General features: G+C 34.5%; 1 protein-coding gene across 1 annotated transcript; it reads right to left on the bottom strand.

The window, feature by feature from the left end:
• Nucleotides 1-1,748: 1,748 nt before the first annotated feature.
• On the bottom strand, nt 1,749-5,161 carry LOC100748703 (DNA translocase FtsK). Its single transcript, XM_003492324.4, has 2 exons — nt 5,009-5,161; nt 1,749-3,300 (listed from the first exon to the last, which is right to left on the bottom strand). Exons 1-2 carry the CDS (start codon nt 5,024-5,026, stop codon nt 2,386-2,388), a joined length of 933 nt encoding a protein of 310 aa, XP_003492372.1. The 5' UTR covers nt 5,027-5,161; the 3' UTR covers nt 1,749-2,385.
• Between the last annotated feature and the right edge of the window lie 10,824 nt (nt 5,162-15,985).

Here is a 15,985-nt window from a genome sequence, read left to right as displayed (position 1 = left end):
TTAAGCTTGTGCGTCTTGTGAAAAAGTAACTACAAATTCTATTCTTTGGTTTGCGCGAATTTCGTCATTTTACAATCGCGGAAAGATAGCAACGAGTCGACGCGAGTGAATACTCGCCTTGCAGAAACGTAATGCTGGTTGCCATAACTGCAGGCTGCCAGCTTGATCGTGTAGAATGATTACCAATGATCCGATGGTAACTGGAATCTTGATGAATGATAGAAATATAAATTTTTTTCCTTAATCTCATTACAGTACGTTAAATAGTGTATTTTATGTTCAAATTTGAAAAAACCAAAGAAATTGAAAAAAATTAAGTTTCAGGTATAATCTATATTCAAATTTGCTTTACTTCGTTCAAAATATTGTATATTTCTATTTTTTGTCGACGCGCAATAAAATTATTGGATTTTACATCTATCTTTGCATTAATAAGAAATTAATACAACATTTTGAAAAAATGAATGGAATTTAAATACATTGAACTGCAGTTTCTTTGAGTTTCGACCAGTTCTTGATAATAGAGTATATACGTGTTCTACACCAATTAAAAATTTTCTAAAATTATCACATGCTTACGTACGGTCAAAATATTAAAATTTTATCTATATAAATTTTGATTACGCTAGTATTTTCCCCTGGTTGTGATATTAAACACATTTTGGGAATTATTTTGGAAATTATTTATAACATTGGTAAACTTCATTTCTTGCTTCGTATTAATAAAGAAAGAAAAATATAGAAATAATACAGAAAGAAATACCTGAAAAGAAAAGTGATATAAGTTGAAAAAACTGAAAGCGTAAATTGCGTGAGTGCTGTTATTTTCTACGATTATTTTCTGCCACGATTTAAGAATTAATTCCTGGAACGAGGTAAATTTGACTTATACATCACTTTCACACTCGTTCTCACGCAATTGCTGCTCTACAAATACAATCACCAGATCCGCTTTTATTTTACTACCTGTCGTAATATATGTATATATCGTACTATGCTATTATTATGTATAGGTATAGTTCAAGCGAACCGACCGTCCTTTATGTCGAAGAAACGTGAAGGTCGATGTATAAATTTCGTAACTAAAATTCCAATTGGCGAAGTTCCGGTACAAACTTGATACAGTTCAAGCTTGCCGGTTACCTTCTCTTATTTTTATCATGGAAGGAATAATCTGAAAGGTCGTTTGTTGCGACTGGTTATGCGAGTTTGACTGATGGAGAAACAGGAACAATTAGAAAGTTGAAGGGTATAGTTTTCATTCGATCTAAGTTGGAAACGTTTATTAATATTTCTTTCGCCTCTACTATCTCCATTACAATCATTAACAAAATTAAAACGAAACATTTACCTTCAACTTGTGTAAATTATATAATGAGTCGTGGGTGAAAATACTTCGAATTTTCATTGAAGGGCGGTATATCAGAGTTACGATTATAAAAAGTGTTGAGTTGTCCTCGCGATTTATTCCAATCTAATTTACCTTATAATAATATAATTAAAATATAATATAATAGTAAGCGTGCTGAATTTTATTGTGCAGTCCCGTGAGACGCGAACTCGAAGACACAGCTTGACAAAGTGAGGGTCTCCTTGAAATGAAATTGTAACGGTACACTTATGACGCGTGTGCAAGCTGCGTTCTCTAAGACTAAAACCAGCACGGAAGCCTACCGTGGAATGTGGAATTTTTATTTACAACATTTTTACAACCTTCCTTACACACAGGGTTAATGATTTTGACAGGGTTTTACGTGAAAAGTCTATTCGCGATACGGAAATGAAAGAATCCTTGACCTTTCGAAATCTCTCCTTAGAAGATCCTGATTGGAGAAATAAAGTTTAAAAAAGAGATAAAATGATTCCATTCGATATAGGTTTCGTTACTAATAATTATTCTGAACAAATACTTAGAGATCATTCTTTACATTTCCACTGCACGTTTCATCAAACATGCTTATCACATTTGATTCCAATGGCAAGAATGGATTCGTACCTTCATCGAAAGAAACAAAAGTTCGACTCGGTAGGCAGCCATGACAACGATTTGTTTATTACCGAAGAAAAACTCAAGAACCTTCACCTTATTCTCTTATTTTACAAAAAGAAAAAAGATATCAATGAAGAAAATAGAAACAATAATCAAATTATCGATTTCGATTCAATTTCCTCGCTGCAATTGCAATGTGCCTTAAATTCTCGATATTCTCTTCGGTAATAATCGACGCGCGACGTACGAATCACAGTGCCACCCATCGTCACCGATGGGCCACGCCGCGATCACGGCGAAAAGGGTGCGCCATCGAAGCATCGCGTCTTCAGACAATACGGACAGATCAAAACGCACGGGAACCACCCTGACGAACACGGGAGGGACTAGAGGATCTAGTAATAACCGAAGCTGATGTCGTGCAACGGTGGTGCGACGCCCTGTGGCAAAGCATAATCCCTAGCTAATTGATCAAGGATGCCGCCGCTTTGGCTACGAGGTTGTGGCTGGGAACGGTGTTCTTGAACAGGAGCAGGGCCAAACTGGGCTGGTCCCTGATTATACAATTGAGATGGCGGCGCTGGTTCTTCAGGTTGAAGGAGAGTGGTTTGTTTAGTGAGGGGAGATTGAGGAGCAGCAGGCGTGAAAATTGGCGGTTTCGGAAGACTTGGCTGCTGTCTGGGCGCCAGTTGCGGTGAATAGACGGCTTCGGTGTGAGTTTGGGGCTGTTGGTAAGCTGGCTGTCCGTATTGAATCTGTTGAAGGGGTGCAGGGCGAGGTGCTGGCGCAGGCGCGACTGCTCGAAGTGGCGCAGGTCTGGCAGCCGGTTGTTGGTACTCCTCTTGGTAGTTTTGTGCTTGCAGAGCTTCCTTACTGGTAGTGTCGTCGACCAGAGTCGGTGGTGCGACCGTGATACCCTCGCCAGCGGGTTGGAAACCGTATTGATTCGCTCCATATTCGACTACACGTACTTTGCCGGTGTCATCGACGAATCCGTATTTACCCTTCACTTCTCCGGTTGGTAGTTTCGTCTCGATCTTAAAAGACCCATCCGCGCCTTCGAACCCGTACGTATACGAGCCGTCCTCGTTGTGCCTGTTGATCTGCTTCAGGATGGCCACCGGGGTTGGTTTCGGGGTTGTGGGGCCAGCCGATTGCCGATTTGGCGCCGAATTAGCGGCATAACTTCGGGGAGTCGGATGAGTCGGTCTTGGAGACTCGTATGCTGAGTATTCGTCTACGTAGTTGGCATCTGGTTGCTGGTATTGCTGAGCCGATACAACTAGTATGGCAGCTACCAGTAATAGTACCTGGAAGAAGTAAAAAGCTGTGTTTGATCGAAAGTAGTGCGAAGATGTAATTGATTGTAGAATGCAACGTTACGATATAATTCATTTTTATTCGATTATTTAATATTCCGTGGTTTTATGACAGAATACATGCGAAAGATATACACAGTGTTAGTAAATTATTGGCGTCGTCGTTCTTAATCGTGCCTTTCCAATCGATCACTCGTATCTCGTAAGTAGATCATAAAGATCATTACTGCAATTATCGAAACATCTACTACTTCCGCTATTACTTTCCGTCCTAGAATATGGTTATATTTCGCGGAAAAATGTTGTTACACAAGTATTGTAAATTGCTCCATAACACAATCGCTTTTCGTTTCAACGAATCAGTCTAACCAGCACGATATTCGATCGATAACTATGGTCTATTAAAAAAGATTCTGTAATAGAAATATTTTCCAATGTTTTTTGCTTGCAATTCGTGTTTCGCATAATTTATGATTGCATAGTCGAGATGTGTCTAGCGAGCAACGCCGATACCACCGTAAACTTAATCTTCATGCGGTCAGTATCCTGAAAAGTATTACAGAGCTGTTAATCTGAGACTTCATAAACCGTAATTGTTCGCAGAAAGGTCTAAATGCAGTGATGCATGACCCTCCGGGTTACCAGAACCTTAACCGCCAGACGTGACTTTATTACACCACCATCGAGTAGATAACCGCATTCGAAGGATACCGGATTCTTGACGTCGACTCGTTATACACGGTAAAAGTCTTGATCGCTGTTGTATCGGCGGAAGGCGAGCGCGACAAGCAATAAATGCGAGTGTTTTGCCTGTATTTATTCCTCCCCGTGGAGATGTACACGATTGGTAAATCGATCATCGTAAATTACACGCCATTCGCCGAGTTTTACCGCTTCCATCTGCGTAACGCACTTCCTGCAGTTCTGCCCGAATGGTCACGAACGAGAAACGCTTACTATCGTCACGCATACTGTTCGTATTCCTGTTCGGCGTAGCTCATTATATAATGTCTTTCTTCGAGCGAGTAGGCGACAAAAAAATATCGATACCGCCCGCGTACGCTCTCATAATTTTTCGAGTAGCGCGGAAAACGCTCGAAAGGTACTTCCGAATTATAATGTAGTAACGCGGTTGTACGTCGTTGGTGACTATTAGTTGCGTAATGGTAATTGTAACGGGTACGCGATATTTTTACGAGCGAATAACGATCTCCGTCGAATTACGCGAATTACGACCATGAGGCGACCAGATTTCTCCCGTGTTCGGAACGTCGATCACACATAAAGGTCTGGATCGAGTGATTGCTCGGAACTAACATTTATCTTTCGCTCGCCTTACGAAACCGCCGAGCAACGTGTCTGGTCTATAAGCTATCCCCTACATCTATCAAACTCTTGCCAGACGTCGCCGAATTATTCTGTCTGCTTTAACGAGTCAAGGTTTTACGAGATCCAGCCGCGGTGCACTAGTAATGCACAAATCACAAGCACAGTTCCGTCACGATGAAAAACGATCACATCACACGCGAGATTGAAATTTTTGCAGATGATAAAGCGACGAACGATAGTCACGATGATGCCGATGATTTACAATGACCGGTAGAGAGCACGCGATTTAGAAGAAACTTTGTCAAAATCTTGGCCCTCGAAGGGTTCGTTAACGAGAAACGATGACGATGGTGACGCACTAAATACGTACCGTCGCGACCGTGCGCATTGTGTTCCAGGTGGTTGGTGTGTTAGTGTGTGTGAATGTAAGTAGGCAGCGAGGCTAGAGTACCAGCGGTTGCTCGAACTGAGGCCCTCATATACCTTACTGGGGTCCCCCGTTCCTACCCCCCTCTTGCCCTCTATACTCCTGTTAGCTCTGGGGGACTTTCACTATCTATTCGACTCCTGTATATACGGCCGCCTTGTCTCGTTACAGCACCTTATATCCCCTAAATATTCCCCACCAGACTAGCCCCGGTTCTCGAGAATCTGGAAAATCGATCGCAACGTGGACCGATCAACAACTTTGACGCCACGTATATGTATTTTATATACGGCTAAATAAGGACTGCATTCCGCTGTCTCTCCATATTTTTCTGCATTTAGGAAGACTGATTAATTGAGATTTTTTTATTACTCATTATGAATTATAATGTTTGTCAAGGAAAGCAACAGCATGTAGAGGTTATGGTTTCTGATACTTTTTCGAATTGTTCTTCAGTTTGTCAAAATTGAGTATTTGATCATATACAGGGAGGAGGGAAAGCTTTCTTAACATTGTTCGCTTTATGTACCGAATGTAATATTTTTAAAGATTCTAACTAGTATTGCATAACTATATTATGTAAAATAGTGTTTATTTCATGTACTGTTTTCTTTTACTTGTTACGCTCTTGTGTTCAATATTAATTATAATTCTGTAAAATTAACGCGACTCTTCAAATTTCACTTTTGCAAGGATCTATCTGTCCGCAGTTTTCTGCCTACCATAGTAATTAATTGGAGCTTGTAATTATTTGGTGCGTCGGTGTTCATAGATAAGAAGCGGCAAGGACTGTTTAGACGTCGGGTTTTCGAGCGAGAGAATGGATCCAATTTGTCCCAGTGTCCTCTTATATTACCGTTGCAGTAACTCGTATACGGGACACGTTGCCCGGCAGGTTGTTCTGGTTTCTCGTCACTCTTGAAAATCATTCTTAAGTTCTCGATTGGACTACCGATCTAGCGTTCAACAATTTTTATTGTCTGTCTCAAACCTTTCACTGTATGCCTGATTCCTGCACGATCGGTCACCGTATGTGTCTTATTACGGCTGATATCGGTATATCTACTTCGAATTTAGTGTCTCAAACGCTCAAGGTGTTTATCGATGGTTTGTCGATGAATTAAGTTCACAATTCTACGAGAATGGAATTTTAGGAATCTGCGTATTTCGTCGCGATATAGTCACGAAATTCGGGAACTTTTTATTTTAATGGAAGTTGATATAAGAACGTAGAATGTTTGCTTGATTCTGTAAGTTTTCTGTTGTATTAGTACGATATATATCTTATAGTTAATACGCATAGAAATTTGTATTATATAATCATTTGTAGCCTTTTATTAAATATTTATCACTTAAATATTATATTTTGAAGTTGAGCAGAGGTTTTTTACTTATGAGCACTTCACATTCAACGATATTTTTGCTTTAGATTAATAAATGGTTAGTATTAATAAATATTTTAATACAGTATTTATAATGCAATTATTTTAAATTCTAGTGAACCAACTTTCTACAATTTATTATGTGTCGCTATTCACGCATGAATATATGTATTAGTTTGCGACACATTTTACGGATATCCGGTATGAATATCTTATAATGCGATTGCAGTTTCAAAGTTTGTAATCCTTCTTCCGATATGATATTAATAATAACACAAAAGTAATATTCGACACACGAAGTTGTTCAGCTGCGGGTTTCTAAGGTGAAATTATTATGTAAAAGTGGCGATGTAGATATCGAGGTCACGCTACAGAAATTATACCTATAGCTACTGAATGAAATAATTTAACGAATGCACTTTTACCATGAATACCGGTACCAAAATTTATTCATGTTTCTATATATTCTGGATTTTTCCGATACTGGGTGAAAAATATTTCACCGCGAGAAATTTGAAATTTTGTCTATGTTGGTTCGTTAACTCTCTGAGTCCTGTAATTCCAGTTACGCATGCACTATGATATTAAAATATGAATTTGCATAAATATCTGCAGCTTACTAATTATTTTATACAATATATTAAAAATTTCGTATTTGATACGGATTTTCCATAAAAAGGAATGCATAGAATGAAATTATAGTTTAACAGCTCTTTATTTAAGAGGTGCCGTTCTTTTGTATACAACTTTTTACTTACGGTTTAAGTAACTTTGATATAAAGAATATCTTAAAGTAGATTTAATTATTATTTATTTTTAAATTTCTTATTGATTTATTTGTTCTTTTAATGATATAGTATAGTTGGGTATTATATTTTAAGCACACACTACATAATTTAGAACTGTTTAAGAATGGAATAGAATAGTAGTGGTAAATATATTGTCTCTTACGTATATATACTTAGCATGTAATTCACTGAAGACAATAATTATTTATCCTTCAGCTTTCTTTAAGTGAAAAAATTTCAAAGTTCAAATGTCATTCAAGCACTACCGTTAGAAGCAGTGTTGCCTAGTCAGTTGTCGCTTTATAATGACTTACAATTAACCAATGGAAGTCTCTGGAAATTAGAAAATATATTTAAACATCGCGATTGTTAAATTAAGAGTTTTCATTCATTAACGTAATGACTTGATGTCAATTTGGAAATCTATTATTTGAGGCGTTGAAACGCAAGAGAAGCGTTAAATAATAGAGTTTAAAGCGATAATCGTATGAAAAATTTACACAAAATTCGTAGACTATATAGCGCAATACTTAATTTTTACAATACCCTAAAAATAACAGAATGTTAATCCTTTGACAGCGAATAAAATGAAAACAAGTATTAGATACAAAAAGTAGACGTTTCCAATTTTTATACGAAATAGGTATTAACAATTATGTTACGCAAGATGACATTTAAGATGTGAATTTTATGATAGGTATCTGCTACATTTGATGATTTACTGAATTACATTCAGACTACATTGTTACAGAGCTAAAATAAAATCTCACTAAAACATAGCATCTATTCTCGTAATAGTTCATTCTATTTACTATCTATTGCTTTACCGTTTTAATGGTTCCTCATTTTATGATTACTTTGATTGATGTATTAATTTTATAAATTTTTAACGATTTTCCGTAATTTATATAATCGGTTAAATGATTATGACATCGTTTTGGCTAATAGCGAATAAGAGACTGTGCTTGATCGTGGATCGTAGACTAGTTATACATTTATGGAATGAAATGAGACAGAATCAACTAGCTAGCACGCGTTTAATCCTTAATTATAGTACTGCCTGTAACGATACTTTCGATCTTGTAAGAATAATTACGCCAATGAAGTAACGTTCATATAATCAATTCGATAGCTAACATCACGTGTCAAAGCGCACGTGTTGCTTCTCCAGTAATAACGATGCGATGGTAAACTTGGTCGAGTAAAGATGTGTAGAACGTGTCTTTAACCTAGTTATCGGCTACTGAGAAATAGAGGATTTGAAGATAATAAATAATAATAATCTAATAATAAATAATAATAATATAATAATAAATAATAATAATAAATATAATAATAATAAATAATAATAAATAAAATAAATAATAATAATCTAATAATACAAAAATTGCCCATGTAAGAGAAAGAAGCATACCTTTTTTTATTATATTGTATCGTACGCGTTTGTTTTCTAAAACTTTACAAATGATACGCAAATTCACTATTATTTCTTATTTACTACGATGTTCATGTTTTATATTTTCATGAATTGATATAAAGAAATGGAACCTAATTAGATCCAATAAAAATTTCGTAAAACTGTACATAATTTACTAAATTATTTCATTACATATAGTTCTCACATTATATTGGTGCAAAAGGATCCTGGTATTTTTGGAATTCCTTGGAGTAAAAATTTTCGCGACATTGATAAGGGAAAGGGAAAAAGAGAGCATCGGTTCTGTCGGTTGTCACCTTGAAACTGACCGAACGCAAGGTCAAATCGCGATTCGGCAAGACAAAGCTCGGCTTTTAATACCGAGCTTGATACTCGTCGTTTTCACTTGACTTTTGCGAAATGCGCAACTGACCGCCTTGGTTTCCGCCGTAAAATTAGCGGTCGATCGGCGTTTTGTAACTTTCTATTGGCACGCTGCTCGTTAGATTTGCGGTTGATCGATATATTTTGTATACCTGACGACTCGCTTCCGTAATTTCTCCCGAACGTATAATTTCCAATAATTAAGTTTCTGGTGTTTAAGCCTCTCGTGAAAATTAATTTGTTTATCGTTGTTGCTAGAAAGTCGTACGAATCCTCGTTGCTAATCTAAAATGTAACGCAGACTATCGTAAGAACTAAAGGCGAGCTATTGTGAATTTTTAAAAGCAAATTCGTTTTACATTAATTGCGTGAGAATAATAACTTTTTTTCTCCATGCATTTGTTATGCATTTAAATATATAGAGGAGGTTGGAGAAATATTTTCTTATATCCGTTGCTTTTGCTTTGGCATATGTGTACTGATTAATTGGATATAGATATATCAGGTTTGTTAAAGCTTAAAAGTGTTTTAATAACACTTTGAGTAATTGAGTACACTAATGTAATTTTAATTTTAAGAACTGAGACTTCCTTAAACAAAAGATGATTCATTGAATGTGCAAGTACTTTTTGGATTCACTGTAAATGGAAAGGATGTAATGAATATGTAGACTGTATAATGATAGTTTAATGAGAGTAATCATTTTTATATAATTTCCTTTATATAGCGATTGTCGAATTTCACCTTGTTAATTTCTTCTCGCCAGTTTATGTAACGTTTTAAGTAGGTAATATGTTTTACTTTTTTTTTAATGATGCAATCTCTTTTGCGATAACTGTCATAATTTCGTTTTTTGAATAAGATGTTCAAAGAGTCTCTTCCTTTTATATTTCGTTGCGATGAATAGTTTTATGTTGTGATAAATAGAACATCTTTTCTTCTCGAATATATTGTCCACAATCAACAACAGAGCGAACGTTATAGAAATTAAACGTAGTCACATTCTTAAATTCCTCATATCATTTCGTACTATCGTCTGAAAATAATTAAGAACTCCCAATTTGGAATAAACGGACAATTTATATAGATTAACTTTCTTTTATATAAAAGCCATGAATCTTCAATACGTATAAGTACTTACGTAAGCATATATATCTAACCGCTTAATTAATGAATACAAAGCAATAATATAAATCGAAATCATAAAATACCACGTGAATCTTTATAATAAATACTATATCATACCCTATATAAGTTTTACAATATGCTTAACTCGTTTCAAAGTGTAATTGAAAATGAAATTCATTTGTAGAAAGGCAGCAATATTAAGAATTAGCATGAAACAATTAACTTCAATACATCAACGTCTATTTTTCTAAATTGCCCCGTAATCGCTATTCTCGAACAATGATCGACCTCAATCACAATTCCCACGTAAATCTCTGAGTAACCCATCCACATCCCTCGTATGAATTATAATAACCCGTAATCGTATTACGTGTTGGTAAGAAAGGCAGAAATGACCCGCTGTGTCTTCTCTTCCCAGGAATAATAAAATTGCGTTTTCAAGGTTCGTCGAAAGATTCCATTCGTTGCAATTTAAAGCTCGACTTCCAGCGGGCGTGCACCTCGCGATTAAGAATCACAATAATTGCCCGCCAACGACCCAGATTACATACTCTTTCGCGCGACTTCATTTTACCGATGACCTGTCTGTATGCCGCGTTCTCAATGCCAACCGGTGAAAGGGAGATTGGCCGGTCAATTTCGTGTGTCCACCGAGGAAAAAGCAAGTGCGCTGATTCCTTTCGGCCTCTTTTAACTGGCTGAATTGTGTCAGTTGATCTGTACAATTGGCGCCAGGGCACCACCTTCGCCTTCAGAAAGCTGTTTAACTTATTAGGGATCAAGCTATATTTATCACTGTACGATTTTATTATTAAATTTACTTTATTTGATGGATTTTGTGGGATAGGCGTGATAGTAAGGTATAAGATTATGGAATTTTATAGAAAGGTATGGAAATTTACTAATTTAAATTTACTAATGCAGTTATCTTTACAGTAAAATGTAATTTTGTAGAAAATTGGTAGAAACTATTGTATTTATTAAAGTATTTATTAAGTGTTAAGTATGTATTTCTATACATGTTGAATTTTATATTTTCATAAACGCAACATTAATGGAAAGCATAAATAAAGTATTTTTAGACATAATTTTTGTTTCGATGGAAATACATATTTTATGCATCTTTAGTGCCTGTACGTGTAAAGTTAGTCAATACATTGTTGCTAAATTTATATTATGAGAAAGCTTATTCAAATAGGTCAGTTATTTCCAAGTTGATATTAAATTTCATGGAGAATGTGTCTTCTTTCAGGAGAAGGTTCTCCATATGATGTAATCATATACGGAGTGATTCATAAAAAATTGTCTGGGGTACAGTTACATACAGGGCAAAAATCGAAATAGAATATTCATTATAGAAATATTTTGTATAATAATAATGCAAGGAAAATTATACAAGTACTCATATATTGTTTACATTATAAATAATTATACTTTTATGTACAGTTCTATTTGCAAGATAAATTTTATTCCAAATTATTAAATAGAATTTTTTTCTACTCTAAACTAATAAATAAAACTTTATTTACGTAAATGAAAGGAGACAATTTTTTCAATTCAAAATCATATCAGAGAGAATGTACTGAATTATTTCAACCTCTTAGCTGCCAGATACGAATGCGATTTAGAGCGGAAACATTGCGGGTGGTGCAGAGGCTTCCGGTAGAATCCAAGAGAAAGACTAAACTGTTTTAATATGCAATATAGAACGATATGACTTGTTGGAAGGTATGCAAGGCCAGTCCAAATTGCAAACTCCTGCCTTTCACGTGTCACTCTTTTCGAAGCTACCCTATGAGATTAAATTAAATGGATGGATCTTTTATGGTACTTGACAATTTCCATAGGTAATTGAGCGTACGAAGATGTAGAAGTCAATTACTAGATTACATTGAGATTATTCATTCAGGAACTCACATTATCGGATATTTTAGTGTTAATGATAACGGACGTTGTATTATACATCATTCATGTGAATAATTCGATTACTATCGTGTGTTACCAATTTATATTTTTGTAATTAAATATTCATCACGTTCTGGTAATGATAATACAATGATTCAAGATTATCGCAATTTGTATTGGAGTTTGTAAAGAGATAGTCAAGTTTGCGATATAAGATATCTTAAAGTATTTTAACATAATTAACTTTAATTGGAAAATTCCAAAGCGAATTTATTTTTAGTTTATTTCGTCCTCTTCGTCTCATTGATAATAATTCATGTTAATAAAATAATAAAAACAGTATAAAATTTAATGTATCCTTTGTATTTGTTTTATTGCTCATGATAAAGAACTTCTGAGTATTGTTGAACTAAAGTCTATTGAAAGAAGAATACTAAGAAAAAAAAATAATTACCCATTAATTCTAGCACTAATTATTTGTTTTGCAACATGGCGTGCTGCATATTTGTTACATTGAAGCACAAGATTTTTTATTCTATAAAATCTGAAATATTTATTATGTTAATATAAACTCTGGCGCCTCCTCATATGTATCTCCTCGATAATGTTTTGTGTTATTGTTACATACATGTATTCAAAGAATTTTCATTGCTTTCATAATTTGCAGGTGTTCTACTCTTCTACACCTTAGTTTAATGATAAAAAGAATTACAGCACGCAATGGCATTATACTTTTTAATTGAGCCATATAAAATCAAATTGGCACGCACAGAAATCAGATCAAAGTTGTTTAACATTTCAAAGGAGTATAGCAACAATTTTTTTATCGAGTTTCGATTGATCTTGTTTTCACCAGCATTCTTTTCAGCAGACAGCCTTCTGTAATTGACCATACTCCACTTTCTATTTCTATGTAACAATCCGAAACGTTATTACATCCACTACATGTTACTAACAATGTGGTCACGTTCTATCAAAACTGAAGTTATTATTACGAAGACACGATTAAATGGTGTTACATGTGAGATTGAGAAATTCTTTTCTGGCTCGAGCTATATTTTTTGTATGTAATTAATAATAGGAATTATAAGCAGAATTAAGACAATATCTAATTATCAATTTATTCTTTTTGTTCAAAATAGATATTCAGTAAGTCTGTCGTGAAATCTAAGCATTGTTGGAGGAATTAAAAAGTTGAAGATATATTAAATATTTTTCTGTGATGGATTTAAAAAATCTAATGCCACTATTATTAGTCCATTAACTTAATCTTACTCCATCTTGCGATTTAACACTAATTGATCATATTTTATTGTAACAAGTATCTATCACTTCTAATATTTTTGGATCTTTTTATTGTAATTTTGACTAGTTCGTCAATCATCTCTGTTATACCATCGATAATACGCAGCTCCTTTTATCGTCTCCAAACTTTGTTTGAAAGCATAATTTTTTGCCCTAACCAAATTATCCGCAGTTAAAGGTTCCCATATATGTTGCATTAGTAAGTAACAAGTAAGTAAATGGAGTAAGTATTGGTTTGGCTTTTATCTCGTGACCTTTAAAGTTTGTTGAGTATATTTTATCGTTCGTACTCCTTTCCTATAGTTCTAGATTCTATCAAGCGAAAATCTTAATCGAATCAGACAGAATTTACACAACATATCCCTAAAGAGAGTAGCAATGGATTATAATCGTGACTATGAACTAATATTCCAAGGATTTCGAAGACTTTGCACTCTTATGAAACATGGCAATAGCAAAACTATTCTCACGTGAATCCACGTACGAACCGAATAGATTATTTCTCCGACATGAGAAACGTCCATGAACGCATTGTCCTATCTTTACGGCCAAACAATTGCTTCTCGTTATTTATGGAAGGCCAGAGTGTATAAATTCTTAATCACGCGAATAATCCGATAGCGTTCCTTTTATGACAATGCGTGTGGTACACTTGTTTCCATTTTTCAGTCTCTCACGTCCCGTGTTTCACGGACATCTTGATGCACCATAGCTGTGTGAAAATATCCACGTAATTAAATGGTAAGAACAGAGTACACGTGCGAAAATTTGATGCGTATCGATAAGTTGAATGAGGAAAATTACTCGTCGATGTTTCCATTTATCGAATCGATCGACTACTGTATAATTGAAGACTATCAGCAAGGAAATGATATTTCTTTTTCCTGAGAACTGTTAATTGGAATAACTGTTTATAGAAAGCTATTAATTACACTAATCAAAGTGTTTTAATCAACGGAAGTATCGATGAGTACGTTTTTATTCATATTTCATAATATTATTCTCTGATTTGATACGTTTCAGTATAGTTTCGATACATAGTGCTAACATATGTTATATAATAAATGTTAGAGACATCTCAATTGGTAGTCGTATTTTATTAGTTTCGGTTTGATATTTTGTTCAAGAGAAATTTTATGTTAGCGTATAAGATTGAAGTAAAATTTTATCATTATAATACGACACTATTGTAAAGATAAATTTTAATTATCTTAGTAATTCAAATGTTACAGAGTTTTCACATAAACGTAAAGCTTAATATAATAATTCATCAAAGGAATAATTTATGAAAGAAGTTTAAATAACAACAAACATAAATCTAGTTATAAATAAAGATCCTTAATAAAATTCTAGAGGAAATATTCCGAGTATAATTGATCGATCTTCCGTAAATCACGTCGAACGAAACTCTTTTAGTTCGATAATAATAATCACATATCGATAATAGAAAGACGAAAATTGTGCATGTGCGTGACGCGAGTAAAGGAAAGCGAGTTTTAACGATATCTGGCTCGACAAACTGTGGCACCACGCCTTGCATCAGAATGCCTTGAGAGTGAACGCGGAATCGTAAAGCTGCGTACGAGCATATCGATGAAACACGCACTGTCGTGCAGGAAATAAGTTTGCCTTGCCGCCCGTGCTGCCTTTATCTTTCGTCGAATATCCGCCAATCTTTTGTTCCTTTTGTATTTTCCCTTCCTACCTTTTTATTCTTATTTCTTTCTTTTTAACTACACCTATGTCGCGCTTGATAGAGTGACCGATATTTATTTATAGATACTGAGATTGCGTTGAAGTAGTTTAGCAGAAAGAATGTCTCTTTTTCGTCGCAGGAGTTCCTATCGGCTTATTACGTAAGATATATCTTGTTAGAATAGTAGAAAAGAAAGAAAGTGTAAGAGAGATAGAGCTAGTTTAATATTAGAAAATTATGGTTTATTCGAGTGATAGTATTAAATGTTACGTGTCTGATCCGCGGAAAGGAGTCGTCTTTTTTATACATTAGTGATTTATTACATTTATTGTATTTTTGTACTTAAAATTTAGTGTATAATTCATTGAAATTCAGTTGATAGTATTAAAAGCTGAACGTCTTTGATTTAGAAAACAGAGCAAGTGAGTGCTCTTCTATGTATCTTGGTTATTTACTACATTTATCATAAATGTTTTTCATCTGAAAAAAGAGATCGTTTTATTTTGTATTGAAACTACTATATATCTACCGAAGCGAGTTCGATGTAAACACAAAATTGTTTATCTTATTCGATGTTATTCAGAAGAGATGCACTTCACGTCCTGAATACCTACATATATTTTAAAATACCGTTTTCATTAAAATTCCACTATGTATTTATGGAATATTATATGCATGTGGAGAAATATAGTTTATTTACAAATACTGTATTATCTGTTTCCATGAACATGTTTCTACACGTACATTTACACTGTAATGATTATAAAAAATGCTTATTATGCCCTATAAATATGTCATACTAAAACACTTTTGAAATATTTAGAATGAAAGTACAGTAAGAAATAAGAATGGCATGAGCCAGTATATTAAAGAATTGAATTAAAGACAATTTACATGAACTTGAAATTACATATA

Source organism: Bombus impatiens, unplaced genomic scaffold (assembly GCF_000188095.3).
Source record: "Bombus impatiens unplaced genomic scaffold, BIMP_2.2 scf_0673, whole genome shotgun sequence".
In the NCBI taxonomy this organism is placed as follows: Eukaryota; Metazoa; Arthropoda; class Insecta; order Hymenoptera; family Apidae; genus Bombus; species Bombus impatiens.
This window is presented reverse-complemented; position numbering and strand designations above follow the sequence as displayed.